Below are 25793 nucleotides of genomic sequence, written 5' to 3'. Positions count from 1 at the left end.
GTGTGCACTAACACATGCAAAGATGTTCTCTCTGCGTTCTCTCTCTGATGACGCGTCAGTACCCGAACGCCAGAGCCGAAGTCTCTGGGGTGCCCAGACCAAAACCCGTGTGTGACGCTTTCGTAGTACGAACTGGCACATCACATATATACTGGTAAAGTATATAAATAATGGACCGGCTGCATTTTCTCCTATCGAACCATTACCACCCAAAGTCATTGCGCAGGTCTTGCAAAATCGATCATATCGGATGAAAAAACGATCCGCTTGCAAAGCTTCATCCGTGCTTTCTTGTTTTATTAACATCAAAATACTGAATAATTATATGAATAATGAAGCAATGTGCGAGTAAAGTGATCAATATCTGTAAATAGAAATTAGATTTCATTAAAAGGAATAATAGTCGAATGTGTATACATACCTGTAGTAGTTAGCTTTGAAAGGCCCGGCCTTGTTTAAGCCCATGAACTTGGCTTGCTCGTCCGATAGCTCCGTCAGGTGTGCTTCAAACGTAGGCAGGTGCAGACTGGCTACGTATTCATCTGATCGAAAATTGCAGTTTAGTTCAGACAACGATGTCTGAATGCGAGAGACCCTTACTTACCCATTTTCTTTGGCAGCAAATAAACGTCCGACTTGTATCTTCCCGGTGAAGAGTAAAGTTCTATGAGCGCAAGAGCCTGGGTAGAGGAGGCCACGGACACAACAAACGACGACACGGTTGAGCAGGAGAGGTTTACAAGTCGACCCTCGGCCAGCAGGATAATCTTTCTTTTATCCGGCCAAATTATATGGTCTACTTGGGAACGCACTCGTTCCCAAATTAGTTCAGGAGTGTGTAAACTGTTCTGCAATCAAAGAAAATACCATGATTTGAGGTAATACCATGATTTGATACAATGATTTGGGGTCGATGGGAAATGTTCAACGGCCGTCTTGTACGTACCACATCAATCTCGGAACTAGAATGGCCCATGTTGCAAAGAATGCAGCCGTTCTTCATGCGATTCATGTGATCCCGGGTGATAACGTTCTTGTTGCCCGTTGCCGTGATGACCACATCTACGTCCCGAATAACTTCAATGAGCCGCACCACCCTGAACCCGTCCATAGCCGCCTGAAGAGCACATATCGGATCAACCTCGGTGACATAGACGATGCATCCCTGGCCTTTCAATGACTGTGCACAGCCCTTGCCAACATCCCCGTATCCGCAGATAACGACCTGCTTGCCTCCAAACATTATATCCGTGGTGCGCTTCAGACTGCCAGTAACATAACGATAAATAAAAAATCCACCGATTGCAAAGCTACACTCACCTGTCGAGAATGGAGTCGCGGCAAGTGTAGAAGGTGTCAAATTTGTTCTTTGTCACCGAGTCGTTGACATTGATTGCCGGGACGGTCAGTTTTCCGGCCTTTGATAGCATGTACAGCCGATGTACACCAGTCACACTTTCCTCCACAATTCCCTTGATCGATTTGAAATAGTCAGGATACTTCTTGAGCATCAAGTGTGTGGCATCCCCGCCATCATCCAGGATCATATTTGGCTGCCAGCCCTCCTTGTGGATACACTTGTCCAGGCACCACCAGAAGTCCTCTTCGGTTTCGCCGCGCCAGGCGAAGATTGGCACTCCTGCCTCAGCCAATGCCGCAGCCACAGCGTTCTGTGTCGAATAGATGTTGCAGGCCGCCCACCGGACAGAGGCACCCAGGTGGACTAGAGTCTCAATGAGCACAGCAGACTGCGCATTCACGTGTGTGCAGCCGACTATATTGGCATTCTTCAAGGGCTTCTCCTCGTATGCCCGCTTCCGCAGACTCATTATGCCAGGCATTTCCGACTCCGCAATATCGATCTCCCTGCGGCCAAACGAACTCTTGTTAATATTCTTTATACAAAAATCGGTGCTGCCGCTGGAGTTTCGCTGCCTGTTGTCCTTCGGGGAAACTTCGTCCTCATCTGAACTCCCCGTAAAACAAGCTGACGTAAAATAAAATAACAGATCATTTAGGTGTGAACAATGAGTTGGTTGAGCAATGAAGGAAACAACTTACTGGAGCTTAACGAGCAGGTGGACACATCGGAAAATCGTCGAGCTATAATGCTCGACTTCTTAACTGCCGTCTGTCAAAAAATGTTACACTAATTACAGACAATGTAGTGGAAGTCTCAAATGTATTATTAGGAATTGGGAATGGTAGATGATACTTGTTGGTGCAGCGAAATCTGGATATGAATTCTAAGGAAGCCCAAGAGGGAAAATATGCGAAGCCTGGCACTAATTGGCATCGCTTAGCATGCTAGCGATAATTCGTCTCGCCAATTGGCTCGGGGAGATGTGAAAACGATCTTCTAGATCGGACCTCAATCGGTTGTCTCCCAAGGTGTATGTAAACATACGATTTAATGGTGGCTTCAAGTGTGTGTCTTGCGTATTCGTATCTATTATCAGTTGCCTAAATTTCTTTGACCGTATGGAAAAGTATAGTTTTTTCCATACCCCTTTAATAAATGTGGGATATAATTTTTACTTTTATACTTTTCAAAGAAAGTTATTAAGGCCAGTCTTCGCAAATCTTTAAGGTTCAACTGCCAATTCTGATCATTAGTATTGCATTTAATTTAAAACAGTCAAACAAAACGACGATCGATAGAATGATGATAGCCAGGGTACTAAAAGTTTCGTGAGTCTTGACTTGCCTCTGCTCATTTCTTGCTGCTACTTTTCGGATTTTGTTTACCTCTCGAGTCGTCCGTCACGTGCTGTTTTCTATTTAATCGTTAAGATCAGTGATTCAGACTCCGCTGTTATGTATTCTTTATATGATACCACTACAAGTCTTTGGATGACTTTTTGGCAATTCTTACCTTATCTGCCAAGCTCAGGTCAGCGAAAGTTGTCTCCGGCACCTTGGTCATTTCGAAGCCAGCTAAACTGAAATGAAACACCCCAAAAACACAACAAAATTGCTTCACCGTCAAACATTTTTAAAAACTCTTAAAAGACCGAGTGGTCGACCTTGGGCGACTTACATTAAGACAGATTCGAAACAGGTTCTTTGCTTTTCTTGGACTCTGTGTCGCGTTGGGGCTTTGTTTGTTTTCTTTTTTCGATATTCTATGCCCCCAAGAGACTGGCTTTAATCAACTGCAAGTTTTCGCCTTGCCTTTAATATATGTACAGATGTATGTACATGTGTACGTTCATATGAATAGAACTTCACCAGGTATAGCGTCAGCTCCAGTGGAGATCAGACGGCAGACTAGGTCGAGTTTACCCGCTGATCAATCGCACAGCACAGCGTTTGAATCTCAAACGAGATCGCAATGTTAATCTCGAGCGCTTCACTACCACCACCGAGCTCTCTTTCTACATACATATGTATGTATCTGGGTCGTATAGAAATCTTGCTCCGCAGACGTCCTCACCCGGCTGGCGCAAACAATAAACTGATTCACATTCACAGGTTTCCAGTGATCAACACGATCGTATAGATATAAAGAAATAGTGCAAATAAAAAACAAAAACCCAAACAATAAGACCACGATTCGAGTATCTAGCGAGTACTAGCTCAAAGATGGAATATTCGTATGCAGCAACAGTTAGGGGAATCTTATCATGGTTCCAGCTTTTATCGCTTTCGGCCGTCGAGTACGACGCTGGGCTCACCAAATCCACCCGCCGTCGTCTCACTCATCTGCGCCAAAGTGTTATCAAGATCCAAATTCACTCATTGCTGTCCAGTCTAGATAAGCCAAATCAATTCGGCCTCTGACGCAGACCAAGACACTACACTTCGCATTGATGAGAATTAATGGATGCAGAATAAGTGTCGGGTGTATTTATATTTTCATATTTATAAGTTCGTTTCCGACTCCCCAAAACTCGTTCTAAAAATATTAGAGATCACGCGCTTATCTGGAAAATTTTCTCTCTGTAAACTACGTTTAACCGTTTTAGCTATTCTATACCGTCCGGCATATTTTTGTTGTTTTGTCGTTTTCATTTAAGAGAAACTCATTCGGAACGTTTTTTCGAGACACACGTGCCTGCCCATTAAGATACCCGGTAATTTTCTTTCATATAATTTGTATATCGTAAATGGTAGAGCACCTGTTCTACTTTTGTCAAGCTCTCAGAAGAAGAAGGCTAGAACACTTAGCCATCATACACGTCGTACACAATATGTCCCAGAAAGGTAGAAAATTTCGATGGGATAACTGTTGACATCGTATCTCACAGTGGAGAAGTGGAGAAGATCCGATCTGATCGCCATTCTCTATGGTTGTCCGTTTTCGGTTTTCCCGTATCTTCGAGATTGTGGATGCTACAGATTTTTGTCCTTGTGGGTGCTGAAGGGGGCAGATCGAATTTTTTAAATACACATGTAACAGTGTGATAGTGTCTGAGCCTCTAAGATATAGAGGCTCCGTCGCTCATGCAGACGGACAGACCGACATGGCTATATCGACTTGCCCAATATATATACATATGTACTATTTCTCAATTTAGCCAATTCAAGACGTTTTTGTATTTTGATAGTTCACGTATTACACGCTTAACTCTATCCTTCGTTGCTCTTTAAGACGAAAACGATAATGATGGCCACGCCTAAGGAATTGCCTGCAAGCGATCAATTTCAAACAGTATTTACTAAGTTTGTATGGTTTGGCATTATGTTTGGGTCATTAATTCTCATTTTCGGCATGACATCCGAATCGAGAGCCTTCTGTAGTGCCAAATTGAAACGATCAATATGCCGATCAATGGCATATCAATATTCATGGCATTCTCAATTGAACCCATATTTTCCAATATGGTCGTGTTCCATTTGGGTATGTCGATTTTATTTAATAACTTATGTTAAATTGGATCCAATAATGGATAATAATGGAATAGTGCATTGTAAATTTTTTTCAAAAATTCTATAAAAATATAATAAGTAGTAAAACATGTCTAAATAAGTGGTACAACCTCTTAGCTACTCTCCACCACCCCATTATACGCAGCCTCAAAAAGAAAGCTGTACAAATAAAAACAAGAAAAAAATAGAAAATTTATTAAAAAGCAATAAAGAAAAAAATAATTTTACCAAAACAATAATATATTCAAAGATTATATTTACTTGTCTAATAACAACTGGAATGCACTGTTTAATAATTTTTTCTTCTTAATTTTTCGATTCTGCGGCTTCTTAAGACAATTCTCATATTTAAACAAGTGCGTAACTTATTATTATAGGAGCATTTACTAGAACTTTGTGGACAGATGGTGGCATGTAGTACCATGGGTACAATTTTCTAAAAAGTTGTTTTGCCGTGTCTAGTGCATAATCTCCAAATTTCTCTATATAAATTTTATAGCCAGATGATTTGCATTGTAGTAATGTTGAACACCTAATTAAAACATTTTCATCTAATCCTAAATTTAGCAGGCTATTTCGAATTTGTACGGAAGTTTTCCTATTCAGAAGAGCTGTTTTCTCTTCTGGGGTGCAAGCTCGCCAAATTTTCAGTTCCAATCTTTAGGAAACGTGTAAAAAATATTTTTTAAAACCGAATATATGAGTGTAATGGTGATAAGCCAAACTCAAAACGCGCTTCGTGAACTTTTCTTTATAAGCATTTCTCCAAATCATTCATCTCTGTCGGCTTTGCGTCACATATGTAATATTTACACGAAGAGCTTAGAGCACTGCAAATTTTCCCGTCAACCATAGTTAATTGCAGATTATGTTTAACTTGAATCATTATGTTAGATACCATATATGTTGTGGATTTTATAGCTGCAATTTGTTTCTTGAAATAATTTGATTCTCTAAGGGCCAATTGCGTTGTTTCTTTTCTTAATTTAAAACCTTATTGGTCGACAGTAACGTGTAGATGAGGGTCGAGGATTTTTCCATCTTTAGTTATTAATTGCAGTGATACATAAGAAGTTATAAATAAACTCGCATGCTGTGTTTTGTTTATATTCGGAATGCCCAGAGCTGCCGTCAAAGCCCCATTTTCCAATTAAAATTAAGTTATAATCGCCAACGGAGTCAAGAAGGAGCTTGAAGTTGTACAATTCGTGATGCCGTACGATCTGATCAAAATCCATTCGATTTTCTATAATAAAAGATGAGGTTATTATAAGTGTCATACTTTATGTTGAGTTTTTTTTAATATATTTATATGTTTAATTTTCAGAAAGTGATGATCATAATGATGTGGAGGGGTGCTCGGTGGATAACTGTGCTCTGCACCGAACTATCGTATATTAGTTGATTTTGTTTCAGATTTAATTTGGGACTTAGGTTTTTTTCTATGAATCTGTTTGTTATATCCATAGCCATTACATCTAGACGTTTACTGTTCGATAGTGTGTAGGTTTTTTTGTTGGAAAGTTTGTGATCGTAGCGGTAGCGGTATGCCGATTTGATCATTGGTCGACACGCTCTGCGTAAAATTTATCTCTCAAAGGTACGCAATCGTTCCATTTGGACTGTGAAGATGTTGAAGCCACGTGCCCGTACATGAGTAGTGGCTGTATTAGTTTTTTGTACATTACTGATCGAAATTTTGCAATTTTCACATTACATAATTCGGTTTTCGTACGAATCTGAGAGTTTGCGTGCATTTTAAAAATACCAGATTTGGTGGGTCCCTTTATTATGCAGCATTCGCATTTAGTTTCGTTTAACTTGAGCTGCCATTTCTGGAAGTAATAGCATAATTGATCTATATATTCATTCAGCTGTACATTGGTTGATGTTTGCCGTAAACCTGAGTGGCTGGATTTTTGTTTTGATTATACTATTGATTGGTGTTTGGTATTCTGGAAAGGCGGCCAGGTATAGGTTATCTAATATTGGTGCCAATAACGAGCCCTGTGGTACACCGGCCGTTATATCGCGTCGCATTGATACATGTTTCGAGCTGCAAATGCTGTAGTCGAAATGAAGTTTCTGTAGCATTTTGTAAAGCAGACCGTTTTTCCACACCGTGTCTTGGCCGGCCGTTTCTTGGTCAGATTGTCGAAGGCAAATTGATTGGCCGCCGCTACTGTCACGGAAACCGAATTGGAAGTCTTTCAAGATTTTATTCACCTTTATGAGCTCTTTGATGTTTTTCCATTTCAGCCAATTGAATAGTTGTCGAGCATTCGTTAACTTATACTGCTGGGCCTCTGACCATTTGCCATCTGCAGTTCGTGTATCATTCAGTTCGACAATGGGATCGTTGACGAATGTTTCTTGAAAGTATGCAGTGATCGTACGAAAGCGATAACGGTATAGGTCATGCCTCAGGAATCGCCTACATGTGATCAATTCTGGACAGTATTTGCCAAGTTTATATGGCTTGACATCGCGTTTTGGGTCATTGATTTGGATAATTTTCGGTATGTCATCTGATTCGAGAGCTTTCCGTATTGCCAGATTGAATCGATCAATGGCTGGCACATCAATATACATTGTATTATCAATTGTGCCTCTGCTTTCCAATATGATTGTATTCCATTTTGGTATGTTGATTTAATAAATAATTTATATTTAATTGGATCCGACAGTTGCAGGCGATGGCTGCCCAAGCTGAATTCTATCTCGATGGCGAGATGATACGAGGGCAAATCATCATGGGTAGCACAGCCGAAGCCGAATCCGATGTTAATGTCAATGCCAATGCCAATATCAGTGCCAAAGCCATTCAGATCATTCGGGTCGTTTGTAACGTTCGAATCGTTCGGATCAAGAATGGCGGGAAGATCTGTTGAGCATATACAAAAATCAATGGAGGTGTCTATGACAGTATTGTTGTTATTGTTATTGCGTCTTGTTTGGTCTTTGCTTGGATAGAGTAACAGATTAGTCTGTTTCTGAAGCTAATTGTATAATATTCGGCCATGAGTGTTAAGGTGTTTTGGATCAAAAATTGGTAAATGCCAGCTTGGGCATTATGATTTAATATTAATGTTTCTAGGTAACGTAATGGGCCCGTTTTAATGGTTGAATATTTGGCATTCTTACGAATTCATATACCAACAGATCCGCCCCGGATTTGGCACTTGACGTCTGTTGCCAGGCTCGTTTGCTTAACGAAGGTATGTTGATCTAGACGCATTTGACTTTTGGCCATCAGGCGATGTTCAACTACAATTAAAAGATCTGGCTCATGGTTGTTTAAGAATCTATTGAGTTCGGCTCGTCTGCTTAAAACAAGTAGTGAATTAACATTTTGTACCATGACCTTTAGTGTGGTCATTTGGTGCCAGTGATTTGAGAAAAGCTAATTTGATCATGATGTTTTGCTTTCGCTCCTCATTGTTGAGCGCAGGAAATTGATCGTATTTTCGGACGATATTCAATAATTTATATAAGAACGAACTATAAAAATAGAAACGTCGCGAAAATATTTTTGTTCTCTAGTTGTCAACTTAAACTTCTCACGAAAAATATATATTTTAAAGGTAAAATTGCTTTTTACATCCAGCGTGGATGGTGCATTGGTCCAGGGAGTCGGAAATCAGTACGCGCATGAGTTTTCTCAATTCAACTTGACAGAAGTTAATTATACGCATTTAAATTCGTTGCAACGTACTGATCAGTCACACCACTTAAACTTTATTTGTTCAATAGTTTTCCAGGAATCTTTAGATCTGGCAAAGAGTGCAACTTTTTTACCTGGCGTAGCTTCGGCTCAAGTGCATCACTGGTGTGATGTCTGCATGGGAGGTATACGAGTTTTTTATCTAATGGTTTCTCTATTTAGCGCCGCTTAGTTGTCCAGAATTGGACACAGCTGTATCAAAACAGGCTTTTTATTTTGATCAACTACTCCCAATTTCATTCCCATTCACCCATGCATTTTGGGTAGACGAGTGTGGCAATTCGATATTTTAATACTCTGCACTTGTAACTGCACATTAGTCTAAAAAGTTGAATGTTAACTATTTATTGCTGGCTTAAATATTTACAAGTCAAGCTGAAATTTTTGGGGGCTGAAGTATATTTTAATATTCTAAGAAATTCGGGCTTTATATTTTATTGTTTTATAACAAAAGGAACATATTTAGACCCTGAGACTTTTGATCCCGACACATTTTTTTCCGCCCAAACAAATAAGCGCAAGCCTAATGTGCATCCATCCATTCAAATGTGATGGACGCTTAACAGCAATTAAAACAAAAATCACAAAGAAAACGAAAAGAGCATTAAATCTCACATTTTTGTCAAAATATATTGTGTGTGGTGTACTAACACATGCAAAGATGTTTTCTCTGCGTTTAGCTCATGATGACGCGGCGGTAACCGAACGCCAGACTTGAACACCATGGTTCATATGGCGACATATGTACATACATATATGTACATACGTTCTATGAACTGGCACACATGTATACTGTATGGTTAGTGCTTAAACTTAGCCTTTTTTTAATTTCACTAAAAAGTTAACTTAGTCCCTTGGCAAAGTACAGATAAAGCTTTGATCAGAAGTACTGACTTATAAAGATGCTGGCAAAAACCAACCTTCTGACGAAATCGTTTTATTTGGCGTTGGAATTTTAAGTCTACCGTGGTCAAATGCTGTGATTGAACCAAACTTAGGAACAAAATGACTGTTAAATCCCTAAAGTTCATATTAAATACTATGTATAAGGTTTGGTCTAAAAATATTTAATTGTTTGATGTATACGACTAAAATTCTTTTGAAATTTAACGGATATGGATTGCGCCGTCATGGCGAATGCCAATTAACGGGAAATATTTAAATTGAATACGTTCCTGCGATAAATATGCCGATTGGAGTAATAGCGAACTGGATGAAATAATAACACAATTAGAAATGTATACATCTATGCGCTGTTTTATTTGTACCCTATTTTTAGCCTGTTTTTTTTTTTTTAATTTTTAGCTTGTACTAGCTTGAATTTTTGCTAAATCTAGCATATTTTGACGATCAAAATCTGGCTGCACTGCTTAAACATAGAGTTAACATCAGACATGTTAACATTAACATTATACTTATCAACTTTAACAGCGACGTCTATCGCTTATCGTCGAAGTTTATCGTTGTGGTAGTGCTGCAAAACAGAGAAAGTCTGCAACAGCTGTTGGGTACAATTTTACTTTAAACAAAATTTATGCATTTATAAATTTTTGCTTATTTTTCCAAATACATTGCTATATAATACACCAAACCGAATGCCGAATTCAACCCGATCAGCTGTTACCTCCTGCAACGAATTCGGCCGCTGTCCAACAAACGTCAAAGCAGTCGCGGGTCGGACGAAAAGTGCGGAAAAATAATTGAACTAGCACAATTAAAAGAAAAGACATTGAAATAACGCGCTTAAAAAACATCAACCCGCATATGTGCACAACGGTTATTCTGAGCTAGGAGCAATGGGCGATAAGACGGAGCCCACCACCCCTGCACCCTCCCCAACGGAAGAAGGACTAGCAGACCTGGCGGCAGCTGTCGGCAAAGCTGGAGCCCCCGGCAACAACTGCAGCAGCAGCTCCAACCAGTCCGCAGTTAGCACAAATGCAAAGATCCTGATAATTGGGGCAGGCATGGCCGGCCTCTCGGCGGCCAACCATCTTCTCCAAAACGGCTGTGACGATTTTTTCATAATCGAGGCTCGAGGTCGGGTGGGTGGGCGTATTGTGTCCATACCGCTCAGCAATAATCAAAAGGTAGTGTTATGTAACCAGCCCAAGAAAGGACAAGAACCGAACCAAATTGAATCTCGTTCATCGTTATTGGAACATACATAAAGTGGAGCTATAATTCTGAGCGAGCATGCTATAACGTAGCTACTGCTGCAGCTGTAGTCATAGAATATAGATTTTTCCAAGCATTGCGCAGTCCGTCTGCTATTTACGCATCCCATTGGGTATATTTATGTCGGCTTGCTTGGCCTTCTTGTGTTGCTACTTGGACTATTTCTTAGTTTAGTTTTTGTCATATTTTCCCTTCAAAGATACGAAGACCGCTCAATTTACTTAATTGATTCTTGCCTATCCTATTTGTATCCCATTTTTTCTGTACATCTGTTGGAATGCTTGGGACCAGACTTTTGTCTAGTTACTAAGAGCAATTGCTACGATACCAGAGCTTGTCCATTAGTTATGACTTTGTCAACGAATTGTTATACAACTGGCAGCCAATAGCCAAAAAATGTTAGATAAGATATGGCTTACTGAATAAAGCTAACGATGAAGTTCCAGGCTATAGCCCTCCATTTTGCATTAGACCATCCATTATACCAAATGGAGGGCTGACGGGACAACGATCATGTAGACTCGTGAGCTCTTAAGCCATGATCAATGAGCCCACCCCCTAGTTCTAGGAATATATGAAGGTCAGTTCTTATCTGAGCATCATCAGAAGGTAAAAAGGCATTTACAAATAAATATTTGTGAATTTTTTACACTATAGATTTCATAAACACTCGCTTTGTTTTATTTTCACAGATCGAGCTGGGCGCCAACTGGATACATGGCGTCCTGGGAAACCCAATATTCGAATTCGCCATGCAGCATGGTCTAGTCAGCGTGGTGAATGTACCAAAGCCCCACAAAGTCGTGGCCACCACCGAAGATGGGCATCAAGTTCCTTTCAGCATACTACAAGAGATCTACGAGGCGTACGTGTGCTTTCTACGGCGTTGCGACGAGTATTTTTTGTGTCAGTATAGCCCCCCACCGGATATACATAGCGTGGGCGAGCACATCAACTACGAGATCGAGATCTATCTGAGCTCGGTGCAGGATCCAAAGGAGAAGCGCCTCAAGCAGTCCATATTTAACTGTCTTCTCAAGCGAGAGACCTGTATCACTGGCTGTAACAACATGAACGAGGTGGATCTCCTCGAGCTTGGTAGGTTGTAGAAGCGAGTTCGTTGCTTTCTACAAAGATTGACGATTTAATTACCTTTGCAGGCAGCTATACAGAGCTACAGGGCGGCAATATAGTTCTGCCCTCTGGCTACAGCTCCATACTGCGACCGTTAAGTGGCCAGATACCACAGAAGTCTATTTTGACCAAGTGCCCGGTAAAGAAGATTCACTGGAAGCGGAAAAAGACGTTCACAGGCCTGGAAACCGTAGACGAACACTCGGAGAACGAGGACTCAGATGATTCGGAAAAGACTGTCACAGAAGTACCCACTGCGGGGGGTGCACTGCGGGGAGCCTCCGTCGAGTCCAACTCCAGTAGCAATTGTGATTATCCCGCGGGAAATGTTCGTGTAGACTGCGAGGATGGACGCGTCTTTCACGCCGCCCATGTGATATGCACTATACCGCTGGGCGTGCTCAAGCATACGCACAAAACCCTTTTTGATCCGGAGCTGCCGCAGTTTAAGCAGGAATCGATTGAGAATCTCATGTTCGGGACTGTAGACAAGATATACTTGGAGTATGAGAGGCCATTCCTCAGTGCGGACATATCGGAGGTGATGCTGCTGTGGAATGATGACAAGCGTGACATGCACACCTGCACTGAGGAGGAGCTGGCCAGCGAGGCCTATCTTAGCAAGAATTGGTACAAGAAAATCTACTCCTTTGCTAAGGTGACGGACACGCTTCTCCTGGGGTGGGTCTCTGGGCGCGAGGCCGAGTATATGGAGACGCTCTCTCACGAAGCTGTGGCGGAAAAGTGTACTGAAATCCTGAGAAGCTTCCTGCAAGATCCGTATGTCCCGAAACCGAAGCGTTGCGTGTGGTGAGTCCAAAAATTGTATGGTTGATTTATTTTTGCTGATTTTTTTTTTGTATTTTTAGTACGAGTTGGAAATCGCAGGAATTTACTGGAGGCGCCTATACCTCTATACCTGTGGGAGCCACCCAGGAAGATATTGAAAACCTGGCCCAGCCCCTGTATGCAACGCCGCAGGCCATGAAGGTACAGTGCATGCCGCGTCACAAGTTTTATTGAACACTTACCTAAGTCTATTGTCTATTTCCTCTATATGCGTTCAGCCCGCCATCTTGTTTGCTGGAGAGCACACGCATTCCAGCTTCTACTCCACCGTGCACGGCGCCTACTTGAGTGGGCGGACAGCGGCGCAGTATCTGCTGGCCAATGATGAGCCCGATGAGATGATTATAATGGAGTCGGACGGCAGCGACCTCAGCGCCTGGATTCAAGGCATCGCCCTGGACTAAGAACTTTATAGACAGCAAATCGATATTGTATTATAATTTTTATTTAGTTATATTACCGATTACTTCTTGTACAATTATTGAATGCTTTTTAGCTAGTGATATTCCATTTTTTCCCGTTTAACATTTTTTGCCGTGTATCGTTTTTAGCGTATTTTTTGTACGTCCTCATTGAGATTTTGTTATATGTATGTTTGTTTTATGATCAAATTTTGTGTATAATTTATATGGAACCCGCTTGTACAATACTATAAATAAATGTTACAATATAGCTGTGCTGATCAAAGTGCTGCCAACCAACGGCAGATGACCGACCGTGCACTCCAAGCAGCTTTCATTGTACTTGAACGAAGCACGAATACAAATATGTGTGCACAAACTTAAAGTTATGCAGAACTAATTACCAAACTATGCATAAGTGGAACTTACTACATACGAACATAAAATGCCTATTTTTGTAAACTCATATTAAGGTATTAAAGATTCGCTTGAAGTTAGGATTGGACCAAATGGCCGGCCACCACCGGGAATCTTGAATGAGCTCCAGGCTCCATGAAGCGATGGCCACAAGTGTAAATTGAATGTAATTATTGTTAATGTTAACTAGTACTTTGCTAACTCATTTGTGCAATAGTTTAAATTCATACATCGTAGGACAGTTGATATTGATAAATCCGTATGTTTTTATCTTCAAATGTTCAATATGTCGACCTGTTTGCATAAGGTGAATATAGAACACGCTAAATTATTATATGTAAGCAAACCCATTTGTTTACCTTGCTTAGTTTTTTATATCAAAATCAATTTAAATTTGACTTTCTGACCTAGTCTTTGAAAAATTCCTGTTTTTTTTTTTTTTTTTTTAAACTAGGTAAAAGTAGCGCTCGTCCACAAGTTATTCATGAACTTCGTATATTGTATATCAAAAAACGGTAAGCTAAACATTAATGTTAAAACATACAACAAAAAACTCCTTCGAGCCGGATTTGAACCAGCGACCTATGGATTTCTATTGCACGTGTCTCTATCTACAGTCCACCGCTCTACCAACTGAGCTATCGAAGGTTGAATTCCAGTTGCGCAATTGTCGTTTTTGGTTCCGATCGGAAAAAAGAGACGACAAATGTACTAAAAACGAGTTTTATAAACCATACAATACATGAACAAAACGAACTAAAAAGATATTCCTCGATTTTGATATTCGGTTTAGTATTAGTTTATTATGAGCTAGCTATACCCAAATTACATGTTTGTGCAGTTGCCATGACGTTTACTACATGGAAACTACACAGACATGTAATTATCAACAGAGCCATCTGTTGTTTGTCCGCGGTGTTTTTAAATAATAAATCGTTCCTACCCTACTAATAAAGCTGCTCTTCGCTCTCATCAGGCAGTCGTTGTAGGTTGCCTATTCTGTATTTTAATTAATTACAGTTGAACTTCCTTAGGTTAGGCTAGGTAGTGTGTAGGGTGTATATGAGGCGTGTGCTGCTTCGCGAAAACCCGCTGGCTGTCCGGGACTGCTTGTTTTCGGAACTCTCCCTAGGGTTGCCCGCTTATTCGCAACTGAATTACCGAGGAAAGCCGTTTGCTATCCTTAAATAACGACCCGTCCAGTGGAATCATCTAGGCCCCTTTTGAGCCACCTGATCAGACCAGATGAACTTCCATAAGTCGAACAACTATTATCCAAAGAAAACGTTCGATGCGCCCTAAATACAGAAATTTTGCAGCATGTGTGGGGTACCCTTTTCCACAGGTTTAAATATATAGCACATTAACGGAATTGGATTTGGTATTTTGTGACTTTTACTTTCAACCAATCGTCAGAAATGTCCGTTAAACCGATATATCCTAAAACAAAATTGTATCGTTTCGAAAATACATTTAAAAACATGCTAATGCAGCAACATGTTTTCAAATACCAGCAACATTGACGTCCAACATTGTTTTTTGGTTGAACTTTTTTGTTTTAACCTTGTTTAATACACAATACAATAAAAGACTGAACTTATGGAAAATTCATTCATCAAAGGCATACAATTATGTGGGCAGAGCTGAGAGTCTTAGCTAGCCAGCATTATTCAACGGAATATCAAAATTGAGCAATAGGAACGATGACTCACTCAGGTTTCATTTGTTTGGCCTTTTTCTTTAAAACCTTTTTTTTTAGACAACATCAAATACAAAGGAATATTTAAAACAAACCAATCATATAGAAAATAGATTCATCAATCGGATAAAAGTATGTGTTCAGGGTTGAGGGTTTTATCTGGCTAGTAATATTAAACCGAATATCAAAATTGATGAATGAATTCGAGTCAAGGACTACGAACAATTAACCCACTGCTGACCAAATTATTCTCCACCAAAAATTATGAATCTTGAAGAGTTTTAACGCAGTTAAGGTGAAAGATGTCATGGTAATGTTGATTATAGAAAAAAAGGAAGGATGAATCAATAAGAAAAGTTTACAAACAGCATTATTTTCCGCTGATTAGCTCAAAATGTTAGCCCTTTTAAATAGAGGGGGTTGAGTGGGTTAAGTTCGTATATCTCTGGTCACACTGCAAGAAAAATCAAATCTCCAAATCTCACAACTTTTTGTACATTTTCCAGCACCACCACGGCTGCTACAAGTTCTTTTGACTCCAGCTCCGCCGCCACCACGACAGCCTTCTCTTCGTCTATTTGCCAGAAGTCTCAGCGGTTGTTTAACGAATACAAATTTTTCGCATTTTGTGCTTGAAACGTCAACAACAATCATCCGCAATATGTCCTACCACAAGCCAGAAGCGAAGACCGTTCAGGACCTGAAAGACCTGGCTCAAAAGCTTCGCATTCATTCCATCAACTCCACTCAGGCCTCCAAATCAGGGTAAGTGTGCGCATAATCAAACCATTCACAAGCATTGTGTGTGTACATATGTAAGCCTGCAATCCAAAAATTGTGCACCTTGCACTTGTTGCGCCACCGGCAAAGGTGACCCCCTGACAGGCTTGAGTTTCCAAGCCACGTGTTTCGTCACTTTAGTGTTTCCAGATATACGAATTTATGAATTTGTTGCACTGCTTTGCTGTGTGTGTGTGTCTGTGCGTTTGAGCTGCTTGCTTTGCTGATAAACCCCATTGTGGAAATTACTTAGCTTTTATAACTGACCTTTGCCGACCTTGAAAACTGCCGTTTTCACCGATTGCCTTTCGGGCATTTTTAATTGGTTTGGCCGCCCTAACATTCTCTGGTGTCACAGATACACACACATTCATAAATATGTTCATTTGAAAGCAGCGGCGCGGCAGTTCAACTTCATAATTTTTCCACTTCGGGGTCTTCTGCGAGATAAGATCTGCTCTATATATGACCTTTGCTGGTAAGATAACCCGAGTTTTGCTGCTTCGTCACGACTTACGATATGACCGATTACACCCTCGTAGAGGTGACCAGCTGACCGGTGTGCTTCGCGCATGATGATCGAAAGACAGTGAACACTGATAAAATGAGCCGAACCAAGTGACGCGACACACAGGATCACCTTCATTAGTACTTGGAGTTGTTGGAGAGGACGGGCGGCAACATCCAATCGCAGCGTGTAATTTGAGAGTTTTGTTTTTTGAGATTGGCTTATGCTAATGACAGACCAGACCCCAATGGAGTTCAAGGTCCGTGAAACCGGTGTGGTAGCTGTGTACATTCACTCGAATATCATACTAGTTGTTTGTCTTAGAGATAAGGTTTATTTATATATAAGTATGTACATATATAAATGTACATGGGGGATAAGACGAGCCCCCCTTGCAAAGTTGCGCATTTTTATACCCGTTACTCGAAGAGTACAGGGGTATATTAGATTTGTGCGGAAAATGGATGTATGTAACGCCCAGAAGGAAACGTCTCGATTGAGCCATATCTGTCTGTCCGTCCGTCGGTCTTGTTTCACGCTTACTCCTCAGATAATATAAGAGTAGAGCAACGAAATTTTGTATCCAGACTCCTTTGCCGCGCTCCTTTCCACCCCACAAAGGGCGAAAATTTTGAAGATACGAGAAAAACGCAGAATCATAGAGAATTCCCATTTCTTCCTGCAGAATTGGGATCAGATATTTTTCTGTCTCTCTAACACACTCTTTGTCGTGCATTATGTGCAAACTCTGACTGAGTATTGGATATAAATGTAGAGTCTCGACCTTAGGAGCGACTCACAAAGTTCCCCCTCGTTGGGGTTGGAGTTTTGCCAAATCGCAGCACATTTTGTAGACAATTTCTTTGCTGCCCTTTCATTGGCCTCTTAAAATGGTTGGCAACGATATCTTCATCTATAAATATATTGGTTTGTATGTCGGATTGATTCATGGACGTTGAGATCAAATGGAAACACAACAAATGTAAATGTCTCCTGGATATACATGCAAACATATGTATATGGTTTTTATACCCGATACTCAAAATAAGTATGGGAATACATTATATTTCTTATTTCATTAAATTATATATATAGTCCAGAAGGAAGCGTTTCCGACCCCATAAAGGATATATATTCTTGATTAGCATCAATAGCCGAGTCGATTGAGCCATGTCTGTCTGTCCGTCCCTAGAGCAACCAAACTTGGTATCCACACTCCTGTTATATCGAACCTGCACAAGTGTATATCAAAATTTTGGCCTTACCCCCTTCCGCCCCCGCAAAGCACGAACATCTGTGGCATCCACAGATCTCAGAGACTTAAAGCTAGAGTAACCAAATTTGGTATCCACATTCACTGTTACAAGTGTATTTCAAAACTTCGCCCCGCCCCCTTCCGCCTGCACAGAGGACAAAAATTTGTGGCGTCCACAATTATGAAGATACGAGAAAATTAAAAGCGCAAAATCATAGAAAACGATATCGACCAGATTGCCGAATCTGGATCAGATCGGATCATTATTATCACCCTTCAGCCCATACCGGCGATGCCATCTAATGAATCCGAAAAGTCAAAAAACAAATTTTAAAAAAATAAAAAAATATAACCAAAAGGAACAAATCAAATTGCAGTGGCTACGCAGTGCCCGACGACACGTTCTGACTGATTGTCGGTCTCTCTCGCTCGTACTCTTTGTCGTTCAATGTTTGACTAAGTATCGGGTATAAATGTAAAGTTGCGGTCGCAGCAGCAACCCACAACGTTCCCCCTCCTTTGTTCTGTCATCTGAAATTCTTCATTGAAGAACCATAGCCCTTTTCTGTGTTAAAGTTAAAATATAAAAAAACCCTTCCTTTCATTTCCAACAGACATCCCACATCATGCGCCTCGCTGGCCGAGATCATGTCGGTGCTGTTCTTCCAGCAGCTGCGCTTGAACGTTAAGCATCCCCGGGATCCATCCAGCGATCGCCTGATATTGTCCAAGGGACATGCTGCCCCTATTCTATACGCTGCCTGGGCCGAGACTGGCCTGTTCTCCGTGGAGGACCTGAAGAACCTGCGCAAGATCGACAGCGATCTGGAGGGTCATCCCACACCTCGCCTCAACTTCATTGATGTGGGAACCGGATCTCTGGGCCAGGGCGTGGCCGTTGGCGCCGGCATGGCCTATGTGGGCAAGAACTTTGACAAGGCCGATTATCGCACTTACGTGATTGTGGGGGACGGCGAATCCGCTGAGGGATCAGTGTGGGAGTCGCTGCACTTTGCCGGATACTACAATCTAGACAACCTGTGCGTGATCTTCGATGTTAACAGGCTGGGACAGTCTGAGGCCACCTCGCTGCAGCACAACATGGAGGTGTACAGAGACAGGCTCGAGTCCTTTGGCTTCAATGCGCTGGTTGTGGATGGCCACGACATCGACGAGCTCTGCAAAGCCTTCCACTGTGCGGCCAACACTAAGAGCAAGCCAACAGCCATTATTGCAAAAACGTTTAAGGGCAAGGACTTCCCCAATATTGAGGACCTCGATAACTGGCACGGCAAGCCCCTGGGTGACCAGGCTGATAAGGTGATCAAGCATTTGCAGGGCCTGATGGTCAATCCCAACGTCAAACTTGCGCCGAAGAAAGTGGGCAAGACCGGCCTGGCACCCGAGGTAGACATCAACAACGTAAAGCTCTGTGCTCCACCCAACTACAAGCTTGGTGACTCGGTAGCCACGCGCCTAGCCTATGGCACAGCTTTGGCCAAGATCGCAGCTGACAATGACCGTGTGATTGCTCTGGACGGCGACACTAAGAACTCGACCTTTTCCGACAAGCTAAAGAACGCGTTCCCGGAACGTCACATCGAGTGCTTTATTGCCGAACAGAATCTGGTGGGGGTTGCCATCGGGGCTGCCTGCCGTCGTCGCACCGTGGCGTTTGTTTCCACCTTCGCCACGTTCTTCACTCGCGCCTTTGACCAGATCCGCATGGGCGCCATCTCGCAGACAAATGTAAACTTTGTAGGGTCCCATTGTGGCTGCAGCATCGGGGAGGATGGCCCCTCTCAAATGGGGCTCGAGGACATCGCTATGTTCCGCACTATTCCTGGCAGCACGATCTTCTATCCTTCCGACGCTGTCAGTACCGAGCGTGCCGTCGAGCTGGCAGCCAACACCAAGGGCGTCTGCTTTATCCGCACCTCGCGTCCCAACACTTGTGTGATCTACAACAACGACGAGCCCTTCACCATTGGACGCGGAAAGGTGGTTCGCCAGAAGCCCTCCGATGAGGTGCTCTTGATCGGAGCTGGCATCACTTTGTACGAGTGCCTGGCCGCCGCCGACCAGCTGGAAAAAGAGTGCATCACAGTCCGTGTAATTGATCCGTTCACCGTAAAACCTCTGGACGTGGATCTAATTGTGGAGCATGGCAAGCAGTGCGGGGGCCGTGTGGTTGTCGTTGAGGACCACTACCAGTAAGTACACGCCATCCCATCCGCGGAGAACTTATCTTGATAATACGAATATGATTTTCTCGCAGGCAAGGAGGCTTGGGCGAGGCTGTGCTCAGTGCTTTGGCCGAGCAGCGGAACTTTGTGGTGAAGCATCTGTTTGTGCCAACTGTACCACGCTCGGGTCCGCCAGCGGTTCTCATCGACATGTTTGGCATTTCAGCCCGCAACGTTGTCCTTGCCGTCAATGCCATCTTGAAGAAGTGAGGAACCACCGCCTACTCCCCAAGAGCCTTCAGCTGAATTCCAATTCCACCTGCAGGAAAATACCCAGACATCATTCCCCCACACATCTGCTTACTAATTCCAATTATAATATCAGAAATAAATTCGTTTTGATACAAAGTATTCAAAAGTAGAGGGATGTACGTGTCTTCAATTTTTCTTTTTACGTAATTCCCACATCGCCCATTCTCTTTTTTCCCAGGAGCAGGTGTATAGTATGTGTCGTAAGTCTATGTTCGCGTTGCGGCACAATGGGCATGTATTGGGCAATGTTTTGTCAATGTAGTGGGCGTTGGTCAGCTTGGTGTTGCCCAGTCTCAGTCTATTAATTATGACCTGGTGCCTTCTATTAAGGATATTGTTTTTTGGGGGGGTGTTGTTGGTAGCGAGGCTGCTAATTTGTTGGTACCATGTAGAGGTGTTTGTGAGGAGGTCGGTTTGTTTAGATTGGAGGACTTTTTTTTAGGAAGTGTGCAATGTCGGTAAAGTTGTGGTTTGGGGTGTAAATGAGGGGAAATTTGGTGTTCATCTTGGATGCAGAGTCTGCGAATCCGCACTCCTGTTAGATCTCATTATAAAACGTATATCTCAGAATTTCACCCCACCCCCTTCCGCCCCCACAAAGGACGAAAATCTGTTGCATCCACAATATTGCAGATTCGAGAAAACTAAAAACGCACAATCATAGATAATGACCATATCTATCCGGCTGCTGAATCTGGATCAGATCGGATCATTTGTATAGCCAAAAGGAACAAATCAATTTGCAGTGGCTACGCAGCGTCCGACGTCACGCTCTGACTGATTTTCTGTCTCTCTCGCACGCAGTCTTTGTCGTGTCGTTTAATATTAGCGGCGTCTGCCGGAGGAGAGTATACTGACTAAGTATCGGGTATAAATGTAGAGTTACGGTCTCCGCAGCAACTCCCAACGTTCCCCCTCGTTTGGAATTTGCTTTGTGCACTTGAATGTTTTTATGTGTGGATTTTGTTGTTAGATTTGCGTTTGCTGTTGCTTTGCTGCTGGCGCGTCTCTACTTGACGAAGTCTAGACTGACTTTTAATGATTATAACAGATATATATTTGGTTTTCAAATCAAATTTACGTTTGACCACATACACAACAGACTGTGTACTATGTGGAATACATGTATGTATTTATAAAGAAGAGAAATGTTGAACTTCTTATGAACAAAGATAAACAAATAAAATATTTGGCTTCAACAATATATTCCTACTCTTTTCCTGTTCCTTTCGATGGTAACCAAAAAGAAGCAACTAATATGTTTTACTATTAATATGATTATAATAGATATGTGGTTTTCAAATTAAATTAAGATTCGAACACGTACAGAACAGACTGTACGATATTAATTATACATACAACTAATATGTTTTACTATTAATATGATTATAATAGATATGTGGTTTTCAAATTAAATTAAGATTCGAACACGTACAGAACAGACTGTACGATATTAATTATACATACGTATGAGGTAGTGTTTAATAAAGCCTGTGGTCGTTTCTTAGAAATATAAAATGGAATGTTAATGGAATGCTAATATTAAAACAATTCTTTGCTTTTCTAGCCGAGAAGTCACGGTATGGGCATAGCTCACATTAGAAATAGCTTCTTCAAGTCCTCCATGTTCAGACCTCCACCCGCAGACGATGCGCTTTGGTCTGGCTGGAGCACGACATTGGCAATCTCCAACTTGTAGTCCTGCAATGCCTTGATACGCTGCTCCACGGTGTCCTGGCACATGAAGCGGTAAATAAAGGTGGGCTTTTGCTGGCCGTAGCGGTAGATGCGATCCTGCGCCTGTCGCTCCAGTTGTGGGTTCCAGTGCAAGTCCACCAGCAGCAAGTGGTTGGCCACATTGAGATTGAGACCAACCCCACCAGAGGTAAGAGAGAGCAGTAGAATCCGCTTACCTTTTTGGACTACGTTGAAATCTTTGAGGACCACTTCGCGCTCCGTGGCATCCATCTTGCCATTAAAGTCAAGCGTCTGCCAGTCATGTTCATTCAAATACTCCCTAATGATATCTAGAAAAGAGGTCCATTGGGATACGACGATTACCTTGTCTGTCGTTCCTTCGAGTATTGACTGTAGTTTCTGAATAACGATTTTCAGTTTTGTCGACGGCTGACTCGTATTAAAAATAGGATTGTTAATATTTAGAAGTTCCATGGCTCCGGCCAAGTCGCTGAGAACATTTTCCCCCTTCTTAATATTTTCCTTTTTAGTTTCTTCTGTGTTCTGGGGTTCTTCCTTTTTAATATTTTCCAATTTCACTTTTTTGTTCATTTTCACTTCTTTATTTTCTTCTTGGGTTTCAGATTCGTCCTTCGTTATGTTTTCCTCTTTTATTTCCAGCCTGGTTTCGATGTCGTCCATCTTGATATTCTCTTTCAGGTCTGGATTTTTAGTATCCACTTCAGCAGAATCCGCCAGCGGATCAGTCGGGACTTCGTTCTCGACGTCGTAGCTGCAATCACCAGCTACGTAATTTTCTAACTCATTCAGCGCATCTATCTGCAACGGACCTCCGATTTGCCGGACATCTGATCTCAGATCATCCATGGACCGGGAGCCATCCATGTCCGAAAACATCTAAGCAAAGAAACACGTTCAATTAAATAAAAGCTTGTAGCCCTCTGATATGATATTCTACTCACCTTAACCATTAGACAGGGATGGCAGCAAAATTGACGAAGGCGCAGAAGCAGCACCAGAATAACGATTCCCTTCACCTTTTTTTGTGGATTGTACCCAAGCGATCGAAGGAATCGCTCATAACTTTTTGCATATTTTTCCTCAATACACTTTGTGATGAATTGTGGCTTCTGCTGGACGTGCACAGAATAGTAATTCAAGTCGCTGTTTCCTTTCTCGCGCTGCATTAAGAACTGGGTAAAGATTCTTTGGGAAATCGCCGACAAAATCTGGTAGACAGCCATTTCAGGCTCCGAGAGTTGTACATATACCAGCTCGACTTTCAAGGCAGGCAGTAAGGGCATATCCCCGGACGCCTGCAACTCCTGCTTGGTGCGACGCAGCATCAAAGGCTTTATAATGAAGCTAAGGCGAAAGTGACCATGGATGCCCCCGTTCAGCATCATCTTCCACTGTTTCAGATGCTTGAAGTGCGATACGTTTAAGAAACGCAGCAGCGCAAAGACATCGATGGCCCTGTTCTGGATAGGTGTCCCTGTCAGTGCCCAACGGCAATGTGCGCGTAGAAGAAAGACGGACTTGAAGCAGCTAGTCCTAACGTTTCTTATTATGTGAGCTTCGTCCAGGATTAGGCGCTTCCACTGGACGGCCAGCAGGCGGGAACTATTGCCAAGTTTACCAACCTCTGAGGCGACGGTATGGTACGAGGTTATAACTATGTCGTGGCTTCTGAATTCCTCCAAGCTGATTTCATGGCGATTGGGACCATGAAAGGTCAAAACTTTGAGGGTATTTGGGGCCACTTTAGAAGCCACTTCCTGGGCCCACTGGTACATCACGCTCAGCGGGCAGACCACTAAAGTGCCCGCGGACGGGCAGGGACCACGTTCATCTTCTTCGTCTTCTATTTCAGACTCTGATATCTCGGCGTCTTCAATCGGACTCGGCCGGTTTGGATGTGGTTCATACTTATTTTCCTGTGCCTGGTCTTCCTGGTCGTCATAGTCCTCATCATCAAAAATGCGAAATTTGGGCATTTTTTTAACCGGCATCCGTTGATGTTCTTTACTCCATTTGGCTACTAAAGCTTTCTGCTTTTTATCTTTCTTGAGCTTCTTTGTCTCCAGAGAGGCCAAGATTAGGGAAATCATACTAAGCGTCTTTCCCAGCCCCATGTCGTCTGCCAGTATTCCACCGCAAATTTCCTGACGTTCCCGGAACTGCATCCATTTCAAACCGCGCTTCTGATGCTTAAGTAAGTCCACAAGCAGGAGTGGAGACTGCTCTGCAAACTGATCGTCAGTGGGTGTGGGCTCTTTTGGCTCGTAGATGGTCTGTGATATACAAAAATACAGTCATATACGGCGAGAAATCAGTTGATTATTGTTTCACCTTTAGGCTGGAAATAATGTTCTCCTTATGCTGATAGAATTGAGCGGGAGTAGCGCCAGTCTTGTTCCGATGGCGATTCAGACCCGAAAACAGATTGGCCCATTGCGGCTTCACGTTCTCTTGTGGCTCGGAATTATCGGTCTGCTCCTCACTTACTCGCAAAGTGTCTAGAACATCGCCATTTGCAATCAAACGATCGTTGCTCCTCTGCAATTGCGCTTTAATATTCTCAAGCTCCTCACTATTAGGTGCTCCTGTTTTAGACGCCTCTTCAAGCTCCCGCTTACGCTGCTCCAAAGCAAGCACCTTCTTTACAAGCTCGTCAAATTTGGACTTGGTCTTTTCATATTCCGCACTACTGACCTCCAATATGACATCTGCATCATTGGCATACTCTGAAAGGTTATTCAAATTGGTTGCATCGCACTAAGAGGTGAATAATATTTGTAATTCATTACTTACCACTACTAAAATCAAATTTCGTATCCTCCGACTCCAATTCATCGAACGAGGGCACCGGCTGATTTTCTATTTCATCATAATTCTCAACTGCGTCGAAGCATGGCGACAACGAAAACACGCCGCCCGATTGATGATGATTTTCATCTTCATCGGAGGAACCGGCTATGTCCCAGTTGTATGCGGGAGATTTTACATTTTGTTGCTTATTTTCCTTGTCTTTGTGCATGGAACTTTGGGAGTATGACTGGCGTTTATATATGGATCCACTGTGAGTCGCTTGAGAGACTTGTACAACTTAAGGTTAAGAAAATTAAATATAAATTTATTTAGTTAAATCACTTACTTCCACGTTTGGGTGGCATTGCATCGAAAATCCAATCCGTTTTACACCTGCTCCTATTGGAACATACAAAGAACCGGATAAATCAAATCTCCCGCCCTCCCAACTAAGTTCTTGTTGGTTTTCTTTTTGTGGAATTAGTGGTTTAGGACGGCCGTGGGAAGCGTCTTTTGCGACGCGATGGATTCTGCGTCTGTTGCACCTTGCACCATAGATCACTACAAACCACGAAAGCTATACTATACGCACGTACCTGCAAATGTTTATTAAACTTTTTATTAGCTTTTTACTCAATAAATATAGCTGTTACAGATTTAACAATATGGACATTGGGAAAAACGGTAGTGAAAATGCAAACCTTTTTCCTAACATAGCTTGAAGTCAACAAGCCGATTTTATTCCAAGGTACATTGTCATTACTGAGAACAAAAGATGAGCGCCAAAGAGAAATGGTTTGAATGAGTGACACGGATATGATTGTAATCCAGTGGAATCAGTGATGCACGGAAATACGGTTTCTTGAGATATAATAGATTAATGTTTTTCGTCAATCGATATATAATTGTGCAAATTAGGGATTTTTGGAAACCAAATCGAGGAAAATAAATAATCAACTTAACATCAAA

At 42.1% G+C, this 25793-nt stretch overlaps 4 protein-coding genes and 1 non-coding gene across 11 annotated transcripts; 2 read left to right on the top strand and 3 right to left on the bottom strand.

Annotated features, from left to right (window-relative positions):
- Positions 1-267: 267 nt before the first annotated feature.
- On the bottom strand, positions 268-3830 carry LOC108155717 (adenosylhomocysteinase-like 2). Of its 3 annotated transcripts, none has more exons than XM_017286718.2 (8): positions 3041-3830; positions 2876-2937; positions 2062-2131; positions 1321-1987; positions 947-1265; positions 605-848; positions 422-542; positions 268-364 (listed from the first exon to the last, which is right to left on the bottom strand). In XM_017286718.2, exons 2-8 carry the CDS (start codon positions 2924-2926, stop codon positions 358-360), a joined length of 1479 nt encoding a protein of 492 aa, XP_017142207.1. In that variant the 5' UTR covers positions 2927-2937; positions 3041-3830; the 3' UTR covers positions 268-357. The 3 variants fall into 3 exon arrangements, with proteins under 3 accessions (XP_017142207.1, XP_017142206.1, XP_033245210.1); XM_017286717.2 differs by having other exon boundaries at positions 2876-2942; positions 3041-3476; XM_033389319.1 differs by lacking the exon at positions 3041-3830 and having other exon boundaries at positions 2876-2953.
- Positions 3831-10038: 6208 nt separating this feature from the next.
- LOC108155716 (peroxisomal N(1)-acetyl-spermine/spermidine oxidase) lies at positions 10039-13463 on the top strand. Of its 3 annotated transcripts, XM_017286715.2 has the most exons (6): positions 10039-10104; positions 10214-10686; positions 11467-11872; positions 11935-12718; positions 12778-12898; positions 12976-13463. In XM_017286715.2, the coding sequence occupies exons 2-6, from the start codon at positions 10393-10395 to the stop codon at positions 13159-13161; spliced, it is 1791 nt and encodes a 596-aa protein (XP_017142204.1). In that variant the 5' UTR covers positions 10039-10104; positions 10214-10392; the 3' UTR covers positions 13162-13463. The 3 variants fall into 3 exon arrangements, with proteins under 3 accessions (XP_017142204.1, XP_017142202.1, XP_017142205.1); XM_017286713.2 differs by having other exon boundaries at positions 10072-10686; XM_017286716.2 differs by lacking the exons at positions 10039-10104; positions 10214-10686 and adding an exon at positions 10716-11383.
- Positions 13464-14129: 666 nt separating this feature from the next.
- Positions 14130-14223, bottom strand: Trnay-gua. Its single transcript has 2 exons — positions 14187-14223; positions 14130-14165 (listed from the first exon to the last, which is right to left on the bottom strand). It is a non-coding gene; the product is annotated as a tRNA-Tyr (tRNA).
- Positions 14224-15780: 1557 nt separating this feature from the next.
- On the top strand, positions 15781-20414 carry LOC108155715 (transketolase-like protein 2). Its single transcript, XM_017286712.2, has 3 exons — positions 15781-16039; positions 18432-20030; positions 20096-20414. The coding sequence occupies exons 1-3, from the start codon at positions 15936-15938 to the stop codon at positions 20271-20273; spliced, it is 1881 nt and encodes a 626-aa protein (XP_017142201.1). The 5' UTR covers positions 15781-15935; the 3' UTR covers positions 20274-20414.
- A 977-nt stretch (positions 20415-21391) lies between these two features.
- LOC108157288 (transcription termination factor 2) lies at positions 21392-25747 on the bottom strand. Of its 3 annotated transcripts, XM_033389457.1 has the most exons (6): positions 25526-25747; positions 25171-25420; positions 24828-25121; positions 24366-24760; positions 22976-24307; positions 21392-22910 (listed from the first exon to the last, which is right to left on the bottom strand). In XM_033389457.1, the coding sequence occupies exons 2-6, from the start codon at positions 25187-25189 to the stop codon at positions 21909-21911; spliced, it is 3042 nt and encodes a 1013-aa protein (XP_033245348.1). In that variant the 5' UTR covers positions 25190-25420; positions 25526-25747; the 3' UTR covers positions 21392-21908. The 3 variants fall into 3 exon arrangements, with proteins under 3 accessions (XP_033245348.1, XP_033245347.1, XP_033245349.1); XM_033389456.1 differs by lacking the exon at positions 25526-25747 and having other exon boundaries at positions 25171-25486; XM_033389458.1 differs by lacking the exon at positions 25526-25747 and having other exon boundaries at positions 24828-25112; positions 25171-25485.
- Between the last annotated feature and the right edge of the window lie 46 nt (positions 25748-25793).

The sequence above is a fragment of the Drosophila miranda genome, chromosome 2 (assembly GCF_003369915.1).
Source record: "Drosophila miranda strain MSH22 chromosome 2, D.miranda_PacBio2.1, whole genome shotgun sequence".
In the NCBI taxonomy this organism is placed as follows: Eukaryota; Metazoa; Arthropoda; class Insecta; order Diptera; family Drosophilidae; genus Drosophila; species Drosophila miranda.
This window is presented reverse-complemented; position numbering and strand designations above follow the sequence as displayed.

Excerpts from the sequence above, each read along its gene's own strand:
- LOC108155717 (XM_017286718.2), bottom strand. The coding sequence starts at position 2,926 with ATGACCAAGGTGCCGGAGACAACTTTCGCTGACCTGAGCTTGGCAGAT. Across the intron at positions 2,132-2,875 it reads ACCTGAGCTTGGCAGATAAG|ACGGCAGTTAAGAAGTCGAG; the intron begins GTAAGAATTGCC and ends ATTTTTTGACAG. Across the intron at positions 1,988-2,061 it reads CACCTGCTCGTTAAGCTCCA|CTTGTTTTACGGGGAGTTCA; the intron begins GTAAGTTGTTTC and ends ATTTTACGTCAG.
- LOC108155716 (XM_017286715.2), top strand. The coding sequence starts at position 10,393 with ATGGGCGATAAGACGGAGCCCACCACCCCTGCACCCTCCCCAACGGAA. Across the intron at positions 10,687-11,466 it reads CGCTCAGCAATAATCAAAAG|ATCGAGCTGGGCGCCAACTG; the intron begins GTAGTGTTATGT and ends TTATTTTCACAG. Across the intron at positions 12,899-12,975 it reads CAACGCCGCAGGCCATGAAG|CCCGCCATCTTGTTTGCTGG; the intron begins GTACAGTGCATG and ends ATATGCGTTCAG.
- LOC108155715 (XM_017286712.2), top strand. The coding sequence starts at position 15,936 with ATGTCCTACCACAAGCCAGAAGCGAAGACCGTTCAGGACCTGAAAGAC. Across the intron at positions 16,040-18,431 it reads ACTCAGGCCTCCAAATCAGG|ACATCCCACATCATGCGCCT; the intron begins GTAAGTGTGCGC and ends CATTTCCAACAG. Across the intron at positions 20,031-20,095 it reads GTCGTTGAGGACCACTACCA|GCAAGGAGGCTTGGGCGAGG; the intron begins GTAAGTACACGC and ends ATTTTCTCGCAG.
- LOC108157288 (XM_033389457.1), bottom strand. Across the intron at positions 24,761-24,827 it reads GAAATTTGATTTTAGTAGTG|AGTATGCCAATGATGCAGAT; the intron begins GTAAGTAATGAA and ends ATAACCTTTCAG. Across the intron at positions 22,911-22,975 it reads ATCCCTGTCTAATGGTTAAG|ATGTTTTCGGACATGGATGG; the intron begins GTGAGTAGAATA and ends TTCTTTGCTTAG.